Raw genomic sequence first — 15,391 nt, 5'->3', positions numbered from 1 at the left:
CTGGCTGGTCTGCGTCCTGTATGATGTTAACTGACAATTGATGCAAACTGGAACCAATGGCGGTGTGTTTACTGTAGTGCAGTCCGTTGCACCGATTGGAAATAGCTCGGTTTTACTGTTACTTTATTTATAACTTTGTTGTATTTAGTGGGACAATGAACACTGCTAAGCTTGAACCCTTTCAGTCCGCTGTAGCACTGTATGTTAACATAGCTGACAATGGAACCTCACGGGACTCCCAGGTCCCAGTCTGAGGCAGTGTAGAAATATATGTAGGAATTTATGTTCTCATGTATTCTCAATAAAGGAGTTTAGTCTTCAGTGCGACAAAAATAATTCCATCAGACTCCCTCCAATCTCCTTCTGAAGGGTTCAGGGAAGCTCTTTCATTTTAATTTATGTAATACAGAGGGTGCAAAGGGCAGAAAAAAAAACATCATATCATCAACTTCTAATCCCATCAACCCTGTAGCACGAGGGGCAACCACAGCCTCATGAGGGACTTTGCCCTGGGGAGCTGATTCCATCCTGGCTTAGACAGACCAAACTCATTACATTAATAATCCTGAGTGGAGATGAATACACAGTACGTCACACAACCGCGTCTCCCTGTTTTCCTTGAATCCCCCTCTCTCACTCTCCCTAAAGGGAACTGTTACTCCCCTCCCTGGCACATCCTCACGCCATGTCCCAGACTCTTCGTTTCCTCTGTAAAATGCGTATTAAAAAAAAACATGCTTTTTATAGTGTGTTCTTAATCCACTGACCTGCTTCAACCAGACAGGATCAAACGAATTCTGCTTTCTCCCCCCACTTTGTTATTTCCAGAGGGATTTTAAACAGTAAACACACTAGGTGGCTGACAGAGATCCATACTCCCAAACCATGTTAAACTCACAAGAAGCTCAGAACAGTTAAAGGAACTTGGCAGCTGCATACGGATATACTGCAATCACAAGGCACTGGAGACAGCATTGACAAGTGCATGCCCATGCGGTAAAGATTCTTTTGCAAAGGTGGCTTGAGAATAGTCAGTCGTAAGTTTTTGAGTTAAACCAAAACAAGCCCTAAATGCTCCCCCCTGCCCTGATTTTCTGGTTGAGACTACATTTCCCAGAACCTCCTTGCTATGCGTCCAGCCATTTCCTTTTCAACAGTGTAGACCGAACTCAAACCCAAAGCCTGGATCCATCGACCTCTACCAGCTGTGGAGCGTGCTTATCGACATCCAACCATCCACCCAGCACCAGCCATGTGGACTGCTGTATCAGAGTGACTCAGCTCCAGCCATATGGACTGCTGTATCAGAGTGACTCAGCTCCAGCCATATGGACTGCTGTATCAGAGTGACTCAGCTCCAGCCATATGGACTGCTGTATCAGAGTGACTCAGCTCCAGCCATATGGACTGCTGTATCAGAGTGACTCAGCTCCAGCCATATGCACTGCATTGCAGACATTGCCTAGTGAGTTTCTATTATTTAATTATTTTGCCCCATAGTTTTCAATACAGTGACTTCTTCCAACAAGATACTCAACCGATCTAGCATTATGAACCGGATTGCAATAGCTCTTGTGCTTAGCTTCTCATATCCCCCCTAGCTGCTTAAGCTTATTGCATATCTTACTGTTTAAATAGAGCGGGAGAACACAGACAAAAAAATGAACCCATAAGCTGCACCTTGCTGATTTGTTCTTCTATCTCATAGCCAGACTGGTCAGTGCTATCTCTTTTAGGGTTAATTAATTCCCCACCCCATTAACAGCAGCTCCCAAAAGCCCCTTTTCAGATTGATATGTCTATCTGTAGTTTAATGGGGCTTCACAGGCTGTCACTGCGGAAATGAATTGGCTGGTGATTTATTGAGGGTGGGGTGTCTCGCGGGTAGGAGAAGGAGGGAACACACATTCTTCCCTGCCTGTAGGGGGCTGTGCAAGACTCTCTCTCACCCCACCGCCCTCTCCTGAGTCCTGGGGCGAGGTCACACAAGTTCTTGTGCTGAGAGCTGAGTATGGAAGGGTAGAGATAACAGAGCCGAGAATGAAAACGTTTCGAGCTGAGGAGGAAGTGTTCTAATGCTTGAGTTGAGAATGGGAGGATTAACTGTGGTGTCTAAGAGCGGAGAATGGATTGATCTTTTCTTTGTGTGCTGTCTTGTATGAATACCTTACTGGTATTAAAAAAGCAAACAAACAAAAAAAAAACACTACTATACATTTTTGCAATAGTTTTGTCAGGCGTGTAACAGGAACTTTCGGCGCTCTCTCTGTGTTGCTTTTGAGCTGAAAGCAAAGACAAAAGGTTAGCTGCCGTGAGTCACTATTCCTAACCCTAACCCTAACCCTAACCCTAACCCTAACCCTAACCCTTTCCTGCAGAAGCCACCACACTCACTCTCTCACACAGTCACAGGGGCTGGGTCTCAGGGCTGAGTTCCCACTGCGGTGCAGAACAGCAATAAGCGCCTGTGTGGGTCAGAGCTCCCAGGATGCCCAGGGACCGATAGAGGGAAAGCAGCATTTCAGAGACTTCTGAAGTCTGGAAAGGGAACAAGGCTCGGACCTTTGGGGTACCATTTAACTGGGCTTACTTACTCAACCCTGCCCTGAGTCAATCGCATTTGCCTAGCGAATGCAATGGAAACGCCCTGCCAAGCCCTTACCTTCACCAGACTCCTGTCCGCAGCAGCACTGAAGTACACACAGGAACATGGGTGTAATTGAGAATTCGTTTCAGTGTTGACAGCAATTCAGTGACTCACGGGCCCCACAGCGCTCACTGCAGCTTCCCCTGCTCACTTTCTTGGATGGTTTTGGGTGAATAATTGACAACCCTTACTGAGCGATGGATAAGCTTTCTGGAAGCTGTGATTGGAAAAGTGAGGTCAGGTAGCAGGATTGGATAGCAATCACTGTGGGTGTTGTGTCTTTTTAATTCCATTTTATTTTTACATTCTTAAACCTCAAAACAATATTTGACAAGTCTTGACTGCGTGGATTGTACCCATACAGTACTTGTTTGGCTTTTATCGCATCTAGGTTAATTCAATAGCTCAAATACATTACTCTGCAGACTTTGGTATTTATATGTATCCTCATGTATATCTCTCATGTGGAACTGCAGTCGATCTCTTTGGGGTACAATATAATCCCTTTTTCAAAGCCATCTAAACATGAGCATTGAAAAAAAGAGCAACAACAGTCTTACACGAGTCATCTTCACTGGGAGCCTAATCCTGAAAAGCAACAATTTTGCAGGTTCAAATACAAATTCCTTTTTATTTAAGCTTGTTTGATCAAATAAAAGATTTTGCTAGCTAAATCCCACTGTAGTCTCACACGCGAGTTAAGTATCTTTGGTATGGGAAGAATAACTATGAGCCGAGTTGAGCCACGCTTCCATTGTTCAGCATTACAGGGCTGTGGTGCCTGCTCAAGCCCGCTCGCTATTAGCAGCCACTGTGTTAAGCCCTCAATTAAAAGTAATTGTTTCCATCTTCAAGGTAGTGCATACCTGCTTTGAAGCTGAAATCTGTGTCCAGGAAGGGACTTTACTTCAGGTGTTGTGGAGGAGGTGTAAAGATAAAGATAGCTTGGATAATTACCTCCCTGTGTGTCTCCTGTCCTCTTTCAAGCCCTGTTGTCTGGTTCAGTTTGCATGGTGAACCTTTTTCTTAATTATTCCTGCTCTGTTTTCATTCTTCTAACACGCTGCTCTGAAGTTTGCCTTTGCCATCTGTGCAGACCCAGCCGACGTGATTGAGTGATTGAGTGTCGTTGGGTAGACACAGAAATCATGTAGACTCTTGTCTTCATGACTTTGTTTCATGTTGGATTAACGATTAAGTGATATTGTGGTCCCAGGTCCTATAGTTCTTGTATGGAACTGTATGGAGCGGATACAGTATTTATACAGTACATTCCATCCACACAGCACATCAGAGATCTTTACAAACCCAACCCAATCACTGATTCAAACAGGGAGGAATGTGGCTGTTACTTTTTCACCACTGGTTAAATGCAAATGTTCTACCCACACTGCTTCCTACAACGGCAACCACAAATTGACACGGGTTCTAGTTTCCAAACACAGTATGCCGCTGCAATAAAATACAGTTTTATATAGCTTAACAAATGTATTTTTAAAAATTTTATTTTATTTTTACAAAACAATACGACTACCAAAAAGTTAGTCGACAGTACAGATCATTTTGGTGTTTTTACACGTCTGTGCTCTGCAGCTGCTCTGTGACACCTCTTCGTCCTGATTGGACAATTCACTTCAGGACCCCAGCAGTCCCCCCGCCCCCTTTTAGCCTTAGAAATACTAAAAGAAATGTAGTAAATGCAATGCCAACAGTTTCAACTAAAAGTCATGGTCAATGTCTTCAACCTCTTTTAGCTGTTCTGATTGGATTCTGATTAACAGACAGACGGATAGACACAGCTGCTGCAGAATTCCGAGAGTTTTGATTGGCTTTTCCCTTTCAGTATGTGGAATCTGATTGGGTGGTTAACACAGTTTGTGCTTTTAATATCGTTTTGCGTTGTTCGTTACGACAAAGTGCAGTTTTTTGTTTTCGTTTTAATGCATACTTTCTACGAAAAATTGGCACATTCAAACATGAACTTTATAATATCAGACAAGCCTTGAAGTTTTCTCTTTCTTATAAATACAATATATTCTTTCTTTGTCTCTTTGCACACGAAAACCACATAGAAACCTTACAAAAAGACTGATATATATACATGTGGATGTGAGGAATCAGATGCACGCAATGTATCATAAATAAAAATAAAAAAAAATTGAAAGTCCAGAACTTTTTTTTTTTTAAACAAGGCAGATAATAATCCTGTACAGTTTTCTTCTTTTCTTCTTTTTTTTGTTTTCTGAGGAGGAAGGACGGGAATATTCCAAAAAATCTACGAGCCATCTCCGGATTGTTGAGATATATAAACTGCTTATTTTTTATTTCTTTTTTTTTGTGTTCCTCCACTTCAGTTTATCTCATTTCCTGAAAAGAGAAAAAAGTATTTTTAATCAATATCTTCGTTCCCAAGTTATGCACTTTAAGTCAGTAGTCATTTATCATGCAGATGAAGCTACTAAAACAGCTTGGACTTATATTTGGGGTAGACTGGCTTTAAGCTTTGGGACTGTACGGCAAACTGTGCTTTGAAGGGATTGATGTCATTACTGGAGAATCTTGGACCCCCAGCTTCACCTCAAGGCAAATATCATCCACTCAGATCTTATTCCAAAGCTTTTGTGATAAAGTTGGATCTAACAGTTTTCCTTTAAAGTTCTCTTTCAGGTGCCCCCAAGAGGTGAGAGGTCGGAACAGCTCTGGGATGAATGTAGCGCTTGTGAAAGGTGCAAGATTGGCAGTGCCATTGATCCTCAGGCAAAACATGACCTGGACAGGAGACGTGGTTAAAGGTGAGGAGGCTGTCTGTCTGAATTCAGCATCTGAAAGCTGAGGGAATCAAACTACAGAATGAATCCCTCTGGCTGTATGAATGACTGTAAGAGACTGCATCTCTCTGGACAGGAATAAAGACCAGATAGGAGTTTAAAGCCAGGGAAAGCCAACTTTGGAGACCGAGCCAGTACTGCAAGTTTAGTGTCTTGACTGTCCAGAAAGAGGAGAGATACCGTCACTGTGTCCTTCACTGACCACAAGGCATGAGAGTTAAATTGCTTTGTTAATCCTTTTGGGATTACATGTTAAGGAGGTGGTTGGTGGGGTTGGTGCAAAACAAACCAAGACTGAACAAAAGGAATCCCCTTCATCAAGGGCCTATTGATCAGCTCTGCCCAAGTGGAACAGATAAAGTCAACCGCCGTGACAGGAAGATCGTAACCTGAAACGGGGTCCCTGGTGGAACCTTTTGTGTGTGCGCTGGCTTTTATGCTCCCTGTGGAAACTCGAGAGGCAAGGCACATCACAGCAGCGACGGGGGCCTGCGTGACCTTTGATTTGGGACGGGGGTGAGCGTCCAGATATCCGATCCCTCTTAAAGTGTTCTTGACGTCAGCCTTCACGTGAGCACAGCTCCGGTCTGGCTTGTGGTGAAGCACAGAGAGGCAGGTACAGTTACCTTTGAAGTATACTTCAGGTTTCAGGGGAACAGTGAACCCGTGGATAAGCCTTTTAGTGATACTTGAGGATAATGACACAGAGTAAAACCCCATTGAGCCTGTGCATCTGACCCCAGAGGGCTTTGTCTGATTGGGATGGGGAAAGAGAGACAATAAGTATGCGGTCGGTCACTTGCATTTAGTTGTTTATTTTCCCATGCGTTCATTATGAATTTCTCATGACTGACCATCTAGCGCTGTAATTTACTATAGTCTTCACATTATAATTATACAGCAGAAGAGTGAAATTCTCTTGCACTAAGATCCACAGTTAGTGCAATCTCTTGGTTCAAAAGTTCAGATCTGGTGTGCAGTAATGGGAGCTTTCTAAAAACAGAACAAAGAAAAAGAATAATGCAATAATTTGGAACATTTTTAACATTGTCGAGGTTTAAAAGCCTTTTCTTTTCTGCGCCGCCCAAAAGGTATAGCGTACATTTCTTCAAACAATACACGGACAGAAGAATGGAGAATAAAGGCTTGGTGGGATTTAGGGATTATGAGGGTAGGAATATGGTGCTCAGTAACAGCACAGGAGACAGGTAACAAAGCCTCACAGCCAAGATGGGATCTCTTTAGGGTGGAGGCGACGTCTCCATTGCCTCAGCCTGTCTTCTAATAACCTGAAACTGAGCTTTTAATCCTCCAGCTGATGGGACTGAGGTTTGCTAGATTGACGTGCAGTAATAAGAGGTGTTCTCTTCCCCTCCATCTCACACACATCTCTGAGGGACACACTGCAGAGTAAGCCCAGGTAGATACTCACGCTGCCTCCTGTACAGAAGCTCTGTCGCACACTCACACACGGACACTGATGTCAAAGCGACCGTGTCTCACCTCGTTCCGCTCTGCGACTGTTCGGCTCCTCCCTGCCCCTTGACCCCGTGACCCTGTTGACCCTCTAGAAGAAGAACTTCCTGTTGTGGAACAATTGCTGGACATCTGACCCCTGGACAGGAAGTTGGGTTTGCTGTAAGGGATGATGTCGTTTTCTGTAGGCAGAAAAACAGTAGTTAAAAAAACGCATAGACCACAGGAGGCGGCAACAGTAAGGGATGGGAAAAAATAACAAGATGTTTACTTATTGGGGTTTTGTCTACTCAGATAAATCCCCAAATACTTAAAAAAACAAGGCCAGCTGTTTGGGATTTCTTTGGCTTGGACAAGCGGACCACCCCTAAATTAAGAGTTTTATCATTTGCTATACGCTATAATTTATTTTAAGTAAAGACTCTTTTATTTAATTCGGTTCCATTGTCGAAGTATATTCCCTTCAAATGGTTTATGATTGCATTAGTAGTTTCCAGGCTTTGCAAAGCAATCCCTCAGACTGAAAGTCTGTCTGCTTTTACCGTCTCTGTGCCGCGATGCTGAAGCCTTCCTGTGGTGGTTCAGGTGCTCAGGTCTCCGCTCCATGGAGGAGGGTGCGCTGCCGTCTCTCTCCAGCGAGGTCCGGCTGCAGTCCAGGCCGGGGACAGGCAGGGGCTGGGGGAGCTCATCACCTGGGGGAGGCTCGGGGGGCGGGGGCAGGGCTGCACAGAGCAGAGGAAACACTTCAACATTTACAAACAGGACAGCAAATCACACGGGTGAGGGGAACCCCTCTGTGCCTACAAACAGTACGAGGATTACATTTGAATTACTGTGTCGCTTCCTTCTTAAAAGCACCTAAATAACAAAAATAATGGCATCTCAATTGTTTAAGGCTAACAAAACCAGGACCCTAATTAATACTGAGTCCCAAGGTAAGGTGGATAAAGACCGGCTCTGGCCTTCACCAGTTACTCTGTAACTTTGTGACTCACCTCCTTGGTTCATGTCTCTCCGGTACTGGCTGGTCTTTGAGGACTTCTTCTTGGCTCGAGATTTCTGCCCCGGAGGAGTGTGGCAACTGTCGCTCGATGTGTTGTGCGCCCGGCCTGAAAAGAAAGACACGCTCGATCAACACGCAATCATCACATATTATTAATGAAGCAGGAGGCGTCTAGTATCAGCAGGGCACAGAAAAGGCGTAGTTATTAGAATAAAAGGTAAAGCAAAGGGTGTGGTAAAAGCCCCGTTGCCCTGACCTGGTCCGGCTGAGCTGAGGTTGTCTGCGCTGTGTGCTGCCCCCTGGCTGGGCTCCCGCCGATGCCCAGGTCTGTGCGCCGGGCTGGCGTCAGGGCTGGCCTCCAGCGCTGCAAGGTTGGGGTTGGACTGGGTGAGGGGCGGGCTGGGGGCTCGAGGAACTGGGACAGGCCCGCATGGCAGCCTCCTACAAACAAAGAACAAATTGAAATTAGCACCGAGGCGTGATTTTCTGTTGAATTTTAATGAAGTATACTTATTCCACACTTATACATTTAAACAGTCTTATTAAATCTGTATTCAACTGCATTACCAAATCTATTTAACCCTCTTTGGGGGTATATATATATATATATATATATATATATATATATATATATATATATATATATTTACTAGTAAGATATATTTTAAAAGCAGAGAAGCTAGGATTTCGGTCAGTGATGTATTTTGTTCAGTAGTGCTCTCCTTGGCTGGTGTGGACGCCCACGCACCGTGGCAGCTGTGGCATGTCGAAGTGGTGCAGGCGGGGGATGTCCTCCGAGGGCCGGCTCTCCTCTCTCGGGGAGGGGGTCAGTGTGGCCGTGGACTGCTGTCCGTACGAGGCGGCGGGAGAGGAGGCCTCGCCACGGGGCGGGGGGGGCGGCACGTCCTCCGAGTCGTTCTCCATCAGGTAGGTGCGCTCGGGCAGCGGGGGGGACCAGTCATCTCCTTCCGAGCTGGGGGGGGGGACAGAACTATCAGCATCCAGATACAAACCTTCAAAGCTCTGAAATGCTAAAAGGAAATAAATTCAATGACAAACGTTTCTACTAGAAGGCATTGTTTGTCATTGAATTTGTTACGTTTCTTTTAGTATTTCTACTTTGTAATTATGGATGAAACATTCAGTCATCCATCTATCTATCTATCTATCTGCATGTCTGTCTGTCTGTCTGTCTATCTGCCTGCCTGCCTGCCTGCCTGTCTGTCTGTCTGTCTGTCTGTCTGTCTGTCTGTCTGTCTAGATAGATAAATACATAGATAGATACAGATATATAAAAAATACATTTTAACTTGTTGATAGCTGTAAACAGGTATGAACAAAAAATAAATAAATAAATAAATAAATAAAAAACCGTTAGACCTAGATACCGAATGATTTTAATGGAGTCAGCTCCTTTTAACCCACAAAGGTCGACAGGATACGAAGGGATGGATTTGAGGAGCTGCTGTATTGATTTCCATTGTCGATAGTCTATTAACACATAGCCCTACAGCTATTCCTACCATGCTGGCTCTCAGTGTAAAAAGAGACATCACATTCTCATCCTGGGAAGGAAGGCAGCACGCAGGTACTGTCAACTTCTCTTACTAACTGATCAGATTGTTAGCCTAAGCTTAACGGGCACCAGGTTTAGTTTTGTCATTTTTGGGAAGCTTCATTATTGAGCAGTGAATTATTAAGTAGCTACAGTGCAGTTTTAGTAGGCTAAAAATGTGCCTTTTTGTTTTTTGGTTGCCAACATGCTAAGTGGTGTAATGTTAGTCCTTATTGCTAAACATGGACTTTAAGAGATGTTATATTGACCATTGGCTGGATGCACTCTTGTGTTGTGTTCAGTGATGCTCTACACTAGATGTCGGTAAATGCCGTTATGAAGGAGAGCAAATAAGTAGATTTGTCAGACTCTCCTAACTCCCCGCTGACGTCTAAACAATACAATCCAACTGTCAAAAAATCTTAAAAGCCTCAATTAATATGTCTAATTCTAGTGTCAGCTCTTGCCTGGGGCGTTTCTGGGCGGTTCAGTGTATAACCTGATAACCTTCTTTGCTTGTGCACCAGCCTCAGGTCCTCTGAAACCTTGCCAGCTGCGTGTGTAATGCTATTAATTAGTGTCAATCTGAGTGTTAACTTGCTGCTGAATGGGGAAAAATGAAAGCTACATGTATTAATAGGGCATATAAAGAAACCTAATGTAACCCCTTAGCACCTAAATGAAATTCCAGGAGTTAAATGATGGGACCGTACAGCAATATAGCTGGTATTGTGGCTAAAAACCACCTTTAAGGTACAGATAATAGAAGATAATGGTGGTGGTTCATTGACGACATAGAAAAACATAATTGGTTAAGTTGAGATCTTCTGTAACGTCTGGCTGTATATGTGAACTACATACTGTACATTTAGCAGGGTGCAATACCCCAGTGTGAGTCCTGAGTGTCAGACCCTTACCACATCTCTTCATCCTCCCCCTCCTCTTCCTCCTCCTCCTCAGAGAAGGGGTCGAGCTCTCCAGTGGCGGGCGGGGGGGGCAGGGCCTCAGCCCAGTTCAGGGAGGGCGTCTTCACAGGCTTCCCCATCGACTTCTGCTTCCCCAGCTTCACCGCTGCCAACACAGAGACACGCGCGTGTTTAACATGTAGACAAACAGAGGAGTTCAATATCCATTCTGTTGTAACACTAACACCAAGAATTTAAAAAATAAAACAGCATGACGCCACATTCACATAACTTCCAATTATTCAAAACTTTAAACGGAGGTAAAATGCTGTAGGTTTTGTAGCACTGGAAACTAAAACAATTGCTACAGAATGAGGTCTCGTGATAGGATGCTGTAATAAAGTAGTTATTAATTTATGAAGCAGTGCTATCCACAGCCTTGGGGTCTGTATATGGGAGCGGTGAAGACAGGCTTTATCGGTCTGCATTGCGTACCGTTCTCAGTTCGGGTTCGGTCCGGCTGTGCGTACTGCGCCCCCGAGGGGCCAGGCTGGACAATCCAGAGCCCCCCCTCCTGGTCAGGGGTGAAGGGACCCTGTCCGCCGAAGGGCATGACGGGGGTGCTGGCGTAGGGGGTGGTGTGCTGGGAGTAGGGCGTGTTGAACGTGCGCAGGTCATCGCTGGTCGGGTCGATGGTGCTGTAGATAGGTCCTTCATTAGACCCAGAGCCGAACTTCTCCGTCTGGGTGATGTAATCAGATATCCCAGCGTCTGAAAAGAGATAGAGTCTGGGGGTCAATTCCTGTTACTAGAGACGTGAGCAAAATTCAGATATGCCTGGCAAAAATAATCTCCTCTTTTAGTTGCCACTGTTTACTTAACTTTACCATATTTAACGTTCCCATTTATTCTAAAGAAAGCTACTGTATCTTATATACAATTTCAGCTGCACCAAAAAATGTATCCTAATTCTTCTCTTATCTAAAAAAAAATATATCTCATTCAGGCGAAGTGTCGCTGTGATACTGTTCTCCCTGTGCCTCATATCATTGCAGCTGTCCTTGTGGTACCACTGCCCCACTGCTAGTCCCATTGAAAAGCTCTGGGCAGTGCAGTGTGAGAGGGATTTCTACAGCAGGGAGTCTGTCTGGATTACCGTTATAATATCTCTCTGCAGAGTCGTGCTTGGTGGTGCAGCAGTTGACAGAAGCCTCCTTCCCGCTGTGCATGAGGTTCGTTGTGGGCCATGAATCTGCCAGCCAAGGATAGTTGCCCATGTTGGTGCCAAGCATGCCGGGCCTGTGGAGGGGCAATGGAAGCAGTTACTTCTTTGTTCTCTTTCTCAGATTTATACCTGGCAATCGCATGCTGACGGGTTTTAAAGCATATTTACAGCTTACCTTCCATTAATGAGACCAGATCCTTCTCCATGTTGAAATCCAACTGTGGTAGAAATAAAATAAAATACATAAATATTGATATACATATGCAATATCTATGCAAAAACATAGTCACTTTTTTATTTATAACATGTTCAGTTATATTTGTAAACTTTGTTGAATTAAGCTGTATAAAGCACAGCATGTATAAATGTGAGATAAATCTAATGCATCCTTACCTGCAGGGGTGTAAGCAAAGGAAGCTGCAGAGCAAGAACATGCAAACTATTAGCAAAGGCTCTTTTGGAGAGCATGCACATTGACAGTTAATATAGCTGTGAAACTTGCTGTCTAATCAAGAAAGATACCCAATTCCTTTACGAGCGTGACTTGTAAACCTCTAAATGAAATGCAAAGAGTAGAGCAGACAGATGCTGTGAAACCTGTGAAGTTATCATCAAAGACATCTAGCTTTTCTGCGACAGATAACATATTGGAGGACCTAGCATTTGCTTTTGTTATTGTAAGTGCTTCTGGTGAATATGGGTTTCTCCAGTCTCAGTGGAGACGTCTGAAGGGACCTACCGGTATAGTGGCTGAGCTCCTTCCTCTTCTTGCGCCGGCAGTAGATCCAGACGCTGAAGCCCATGAGGATGACCCAGCAGGCGCCCCCGATGCCCGCGATGAAGGCTGGCTGCTTCACCACATCTGTAATCTGCTCCGCCAGGCTCACGTTCCCACCCGGCTCCACCGGGACAGAGGGCTGATTGGAGGGGGTCTCTGATAAACACCATGAACACAGAGAGGAGAGTGAGTGGCTCCACGGGGTCAGTAGACAGTGCTTCAGCTACTGAACAAGATCAACAAGATACTGTTATGCTTATCACCAAATGTGCACCCAGATCTCTTTACACTGCTGGGCTAGAATCTCTTTCTAAATCAAAGTTGGACTCCTGGTTTGTTCCAACCCTAAATTGTTTAACTGAACCTCCATCCAGACCCTGAAATAGTTCATTATCTCATGGTACCTGTTAACCCTGGAGCGGCATGGCCCTCCAGGACCGTGATTGGACACTCCTGTTGTAAATCTAAAGCCAGAAGAGTGTGGCACTCACTGATGAGGATGGCCATTGGCTGGCTCCTGGCTCCCACTCCTCCGCTCGTGGCCGCTGCCACCTCAACCTGGTACAGGACCCCCGGCACCAGCCCCCTCACCACGCTGGAGTGCACAGTGCCGTCCACGGTCTTGTTGATGTGGAACCGCGAGTCATTCCCCAGACACCAGATCTGAAACACAAAGGAACACCAGCAGGGACATTAACACCCAATCAGCTCCTGCTACACTGCTGAAACAGGCAAGACTTCCATCTGTAGCTAGATGGCATTTGTTTCCTTCTGATGGTCACAGGATGGCTGCTGATGGATTGTACCTTTTCGACACCATTGCTCACCCGCTCCCCCCGACATTTCCTGTGTTGGACTGATCCTGCCTACCTTGTACTCCTGGATGATTCCATTCTGTGACTCCACAGGGGGTGGCTCCCAGGACACGCTAATGCTGGTGTTGTTACTCAGCTTTACAGTTACCACTGTAACAGCTTGGGGCGGGGCACTGGGAGCTAACCGAGAAAAAAAAAAAAAACGCAAAGAAATGAAGACCTCAGCCTGAAAATTCAAGAGGACCGTTACTAAAGCAAACTGGAAAAGTCCCGCTCACCTTCCTCAGGTGTGCGGACAAGCAGCACGTCGCTGTCCATGCCCTGGAACTCATTGAAATAGGGCCGGATCTTCACCTCGTACTCCGTGCCCTTCCTCAGGTCGGTGAGCACGCTGCTGCGCTCCGGGGCAGCCTTCACATCCTGCAGCAGCCAGGCACTGCCCCTGGGCCGGTACAGCAGCCGGTAGCCCTGGATGTACTGAGACTGCCGGTCCACCTGAGAGACGCAGCAGAGTCAGCAAGGAGGCCTGCAGCAGCAGTGCTCAATGCAATTCAATGCAATGCAATTTCTATTGCTCTTTTAACGCACATATAGCTTCAAAGAGCTGTACTACAACAAACAAAGATTCTTTACAGATTTGTTTTAATCAGGTTTTCCTGGTCCTCGTTCTCACAGTAACGCAAACACGCACACAACAAACACAGAGACACAGAGCAACAGCAATAACGAGCGTGCACACGGATACTCACAGTCCAGGTGAGCTGTACGGTGGAGGCTGTGAGCACGACTGGCTCTTGCAGCTGCACCACCACCTCCCCCAGCTCTCTCTGCACCTGCCGATGATCCACTCCCTGCCCTGTCGGGCTCACGTCTGAGGGAAAGAGGGAACAGTCATCATCCAAAATGCCTCGATTCCACCTGGCTAATTGGACTTAACTTTGTGTGGCGGCTACTTGGGGGAAAAAGCCAGCGCTCAAAATGATTACTTGTGTCTGAAAGATTGCATGTGACTGGCTGACCACACCAAGAAGTTATTTGCATCTCTGCTTTTGCAATTTTCAGAGAAGAAAGTTGTCGACACAGCCAAGCTCTGTAGTGTTCGTTGTTAGAAATATCTCACATTGGGCATAAAAAATGTGACTTTTAACCAAATAAGTACCTTGTGTGCGGACGGGCTCGGAGATGGGGCTGGGGTCACTCAGACCGTAACTGCTGACCGCTCGGACGATGAACAGGTAGACGGTGTCGGGGGACAGGCCAGTGACCGTGTGCTTCTCCAGCTTGACGAAGTCCGCCACCGTCTGCCAGGTGCTACCTGCCGATTGGCTATTTCGAAAAGCAAGCACATATATTAAACAAAATACTGAGATTACTGGCTGAGATGTTCCACATCAGTGTAAAATCTACATTCCACTGCCCCGGAAGAATACAAAGATTCTAAAATGCTAATTACGTGGTAAAGAGCGGCAGGTGGACACCCCTATAAAATGAGTTCTATCAGTGGCAGTGGAATGATCCCTGAATGTCTTCAAATACAGGGTTGCTATAGAGTGACTGTGGTGCCGCATCTATGGGAGAAAGGCATTTTGCTGGGATTACTTAAAATCAATTTAGTCCAGTAAACACATGTTAAATGAATTGAAACAAAACATTGATATAAAGCTCCTGCTATATCTGTCTCAGGACGGAAGTCTCAGAGCACTACCTCTCCCTTGCTAGGCTTCAGTGCAGTGCGATGGAGGAACAGCTTTTCCACAACACAAAGCCGCTAAGCAACTTTATTGCTGGCCTGTGCAATTAGACTACAGCAGATAAATCTGCTGGTACATTAAATATTTCCAGTGCCGACCTGAACCCAGGCTATAAATCCAAGGTCACTTTCTCAATCAACTCTGCGGAAACAGAAAAAAAAAACAAAAAAACGCAACAACCTCCCCCAGCTGTGACCGAGACGCAATAAATCTGCCAATTTCCATAACAAGGTGTCACGGACAGCTATGACCCCCTAAATAATACCCCCCCCCCCCCCCCCGAGCCCCCAGCACTCCAGGCAAGGAAATGTTATTGTAAAAATCATATAAAGGCTGCGGCTATACATAAAGAATCAATTTCAGGGACGCAGCACTGTGCTAACTGTTGCCCAGAGGGCGATCGGAATG

The 15,391-nt window shown here is 45.5% G+C and overlaps 1 protein-coding gene across 5 annotated transcripts in view; it reads right to left on the bottom strand.

The window, feature by feature from the left end:
• Positions 1–4,136: 4,136 nt before the first annotated feature.
• Positions 4,137–15,391, bottom strand: part of LOC117397216 (roundabout homolog 3-like) — a 98,301-nt gene continuing 87,046 nt past the window's right edge. For 3 of the 5 annotated variants that reach the window (XM_059009986.1, XM_059009987.1, XM_059009989.1), the window contains 17 exons: positions 14,392–14,558; positions 13,982–14,103; positions 13,511–13,727; positions 13,288–13,412; positions 12,909–13,080; positions 12,379–12,573; positions 12,033–12,056; positions 11,815–11,857; positions 11,571–11,713; positions 10,910–11,185; positions 10,427–10,580; positions 8,703–8,927; positions 8,211–8,395; positions 7,947–8,060; positions 7,494–7,673; positions 6,979–7,133; positions 4,137–5,014 (listed from right to left, as the gene is read on the bottom strand). In XM_059009986.1, coding sequence (XP_058865969.1) covers positions 5,003–5,014; positions 6,979–7,133; positions 7,494–7,673; positions 7,947–8,060; positions 8,211–8,395; positions 8,703–8,927; positions 10,427–10,580; positions 10,910–11,185; positions 11,571–11,713; positions 11,815–11,857; positions 12,033–12,056; positions 12,379–12,573; positions 12,909–13,080; positions 13,288–13,412; positions 13,511–13,727; positions 13,982–14,103; positions 14,392–14,558 — 2,509 coding nt within the window. In that variant the 3' untranslated portion in view covers positions 4,137–5,002. The remainder of the gene's footprint in view (positions 5,015–6,978; positions 7,134–7,493; positions 7,674–7,946; positions 8,061–8,210; positions 8,396–8,702; positions 8,928–10,426; positions 10,581–10,909; positions 11,186–11,570; positions 11,714–11,814; positions 11,858–12,032; positions 12,057–12,378; positions 12,574–12,908; positions 13,081–13,287; positions 13,413–13,510; positions 13,728–13,981; positions 14,104–14,391; positions 14,559–15,391) is intronic. The other 2 variants (XM_059009988.1, XM_059009990.1) reach the window with 1 other exon arrangement.

This window comes from Acipenser ruthenus, chromosome 40 (genome assembly GCF_902713425.1).
Source record: "Acipenser ruthenus chromosome 40, fAciRut3.2 maternal haplotype, whole genome shotgun sequence".
Classification (NCBI taxonomy): domain Eukaryota; kingdom Metazoa; phylum Chordata; class Actinopteri; order Acipenseriformes; family Acipenseridae; genus Acipenser; species Acipenser ruthenus.
The sequence above is the reverse complement of the archived record's forward strand: the minus strand, read 5'-3'. Positions and strand labels throughout refer to the sequence as shown.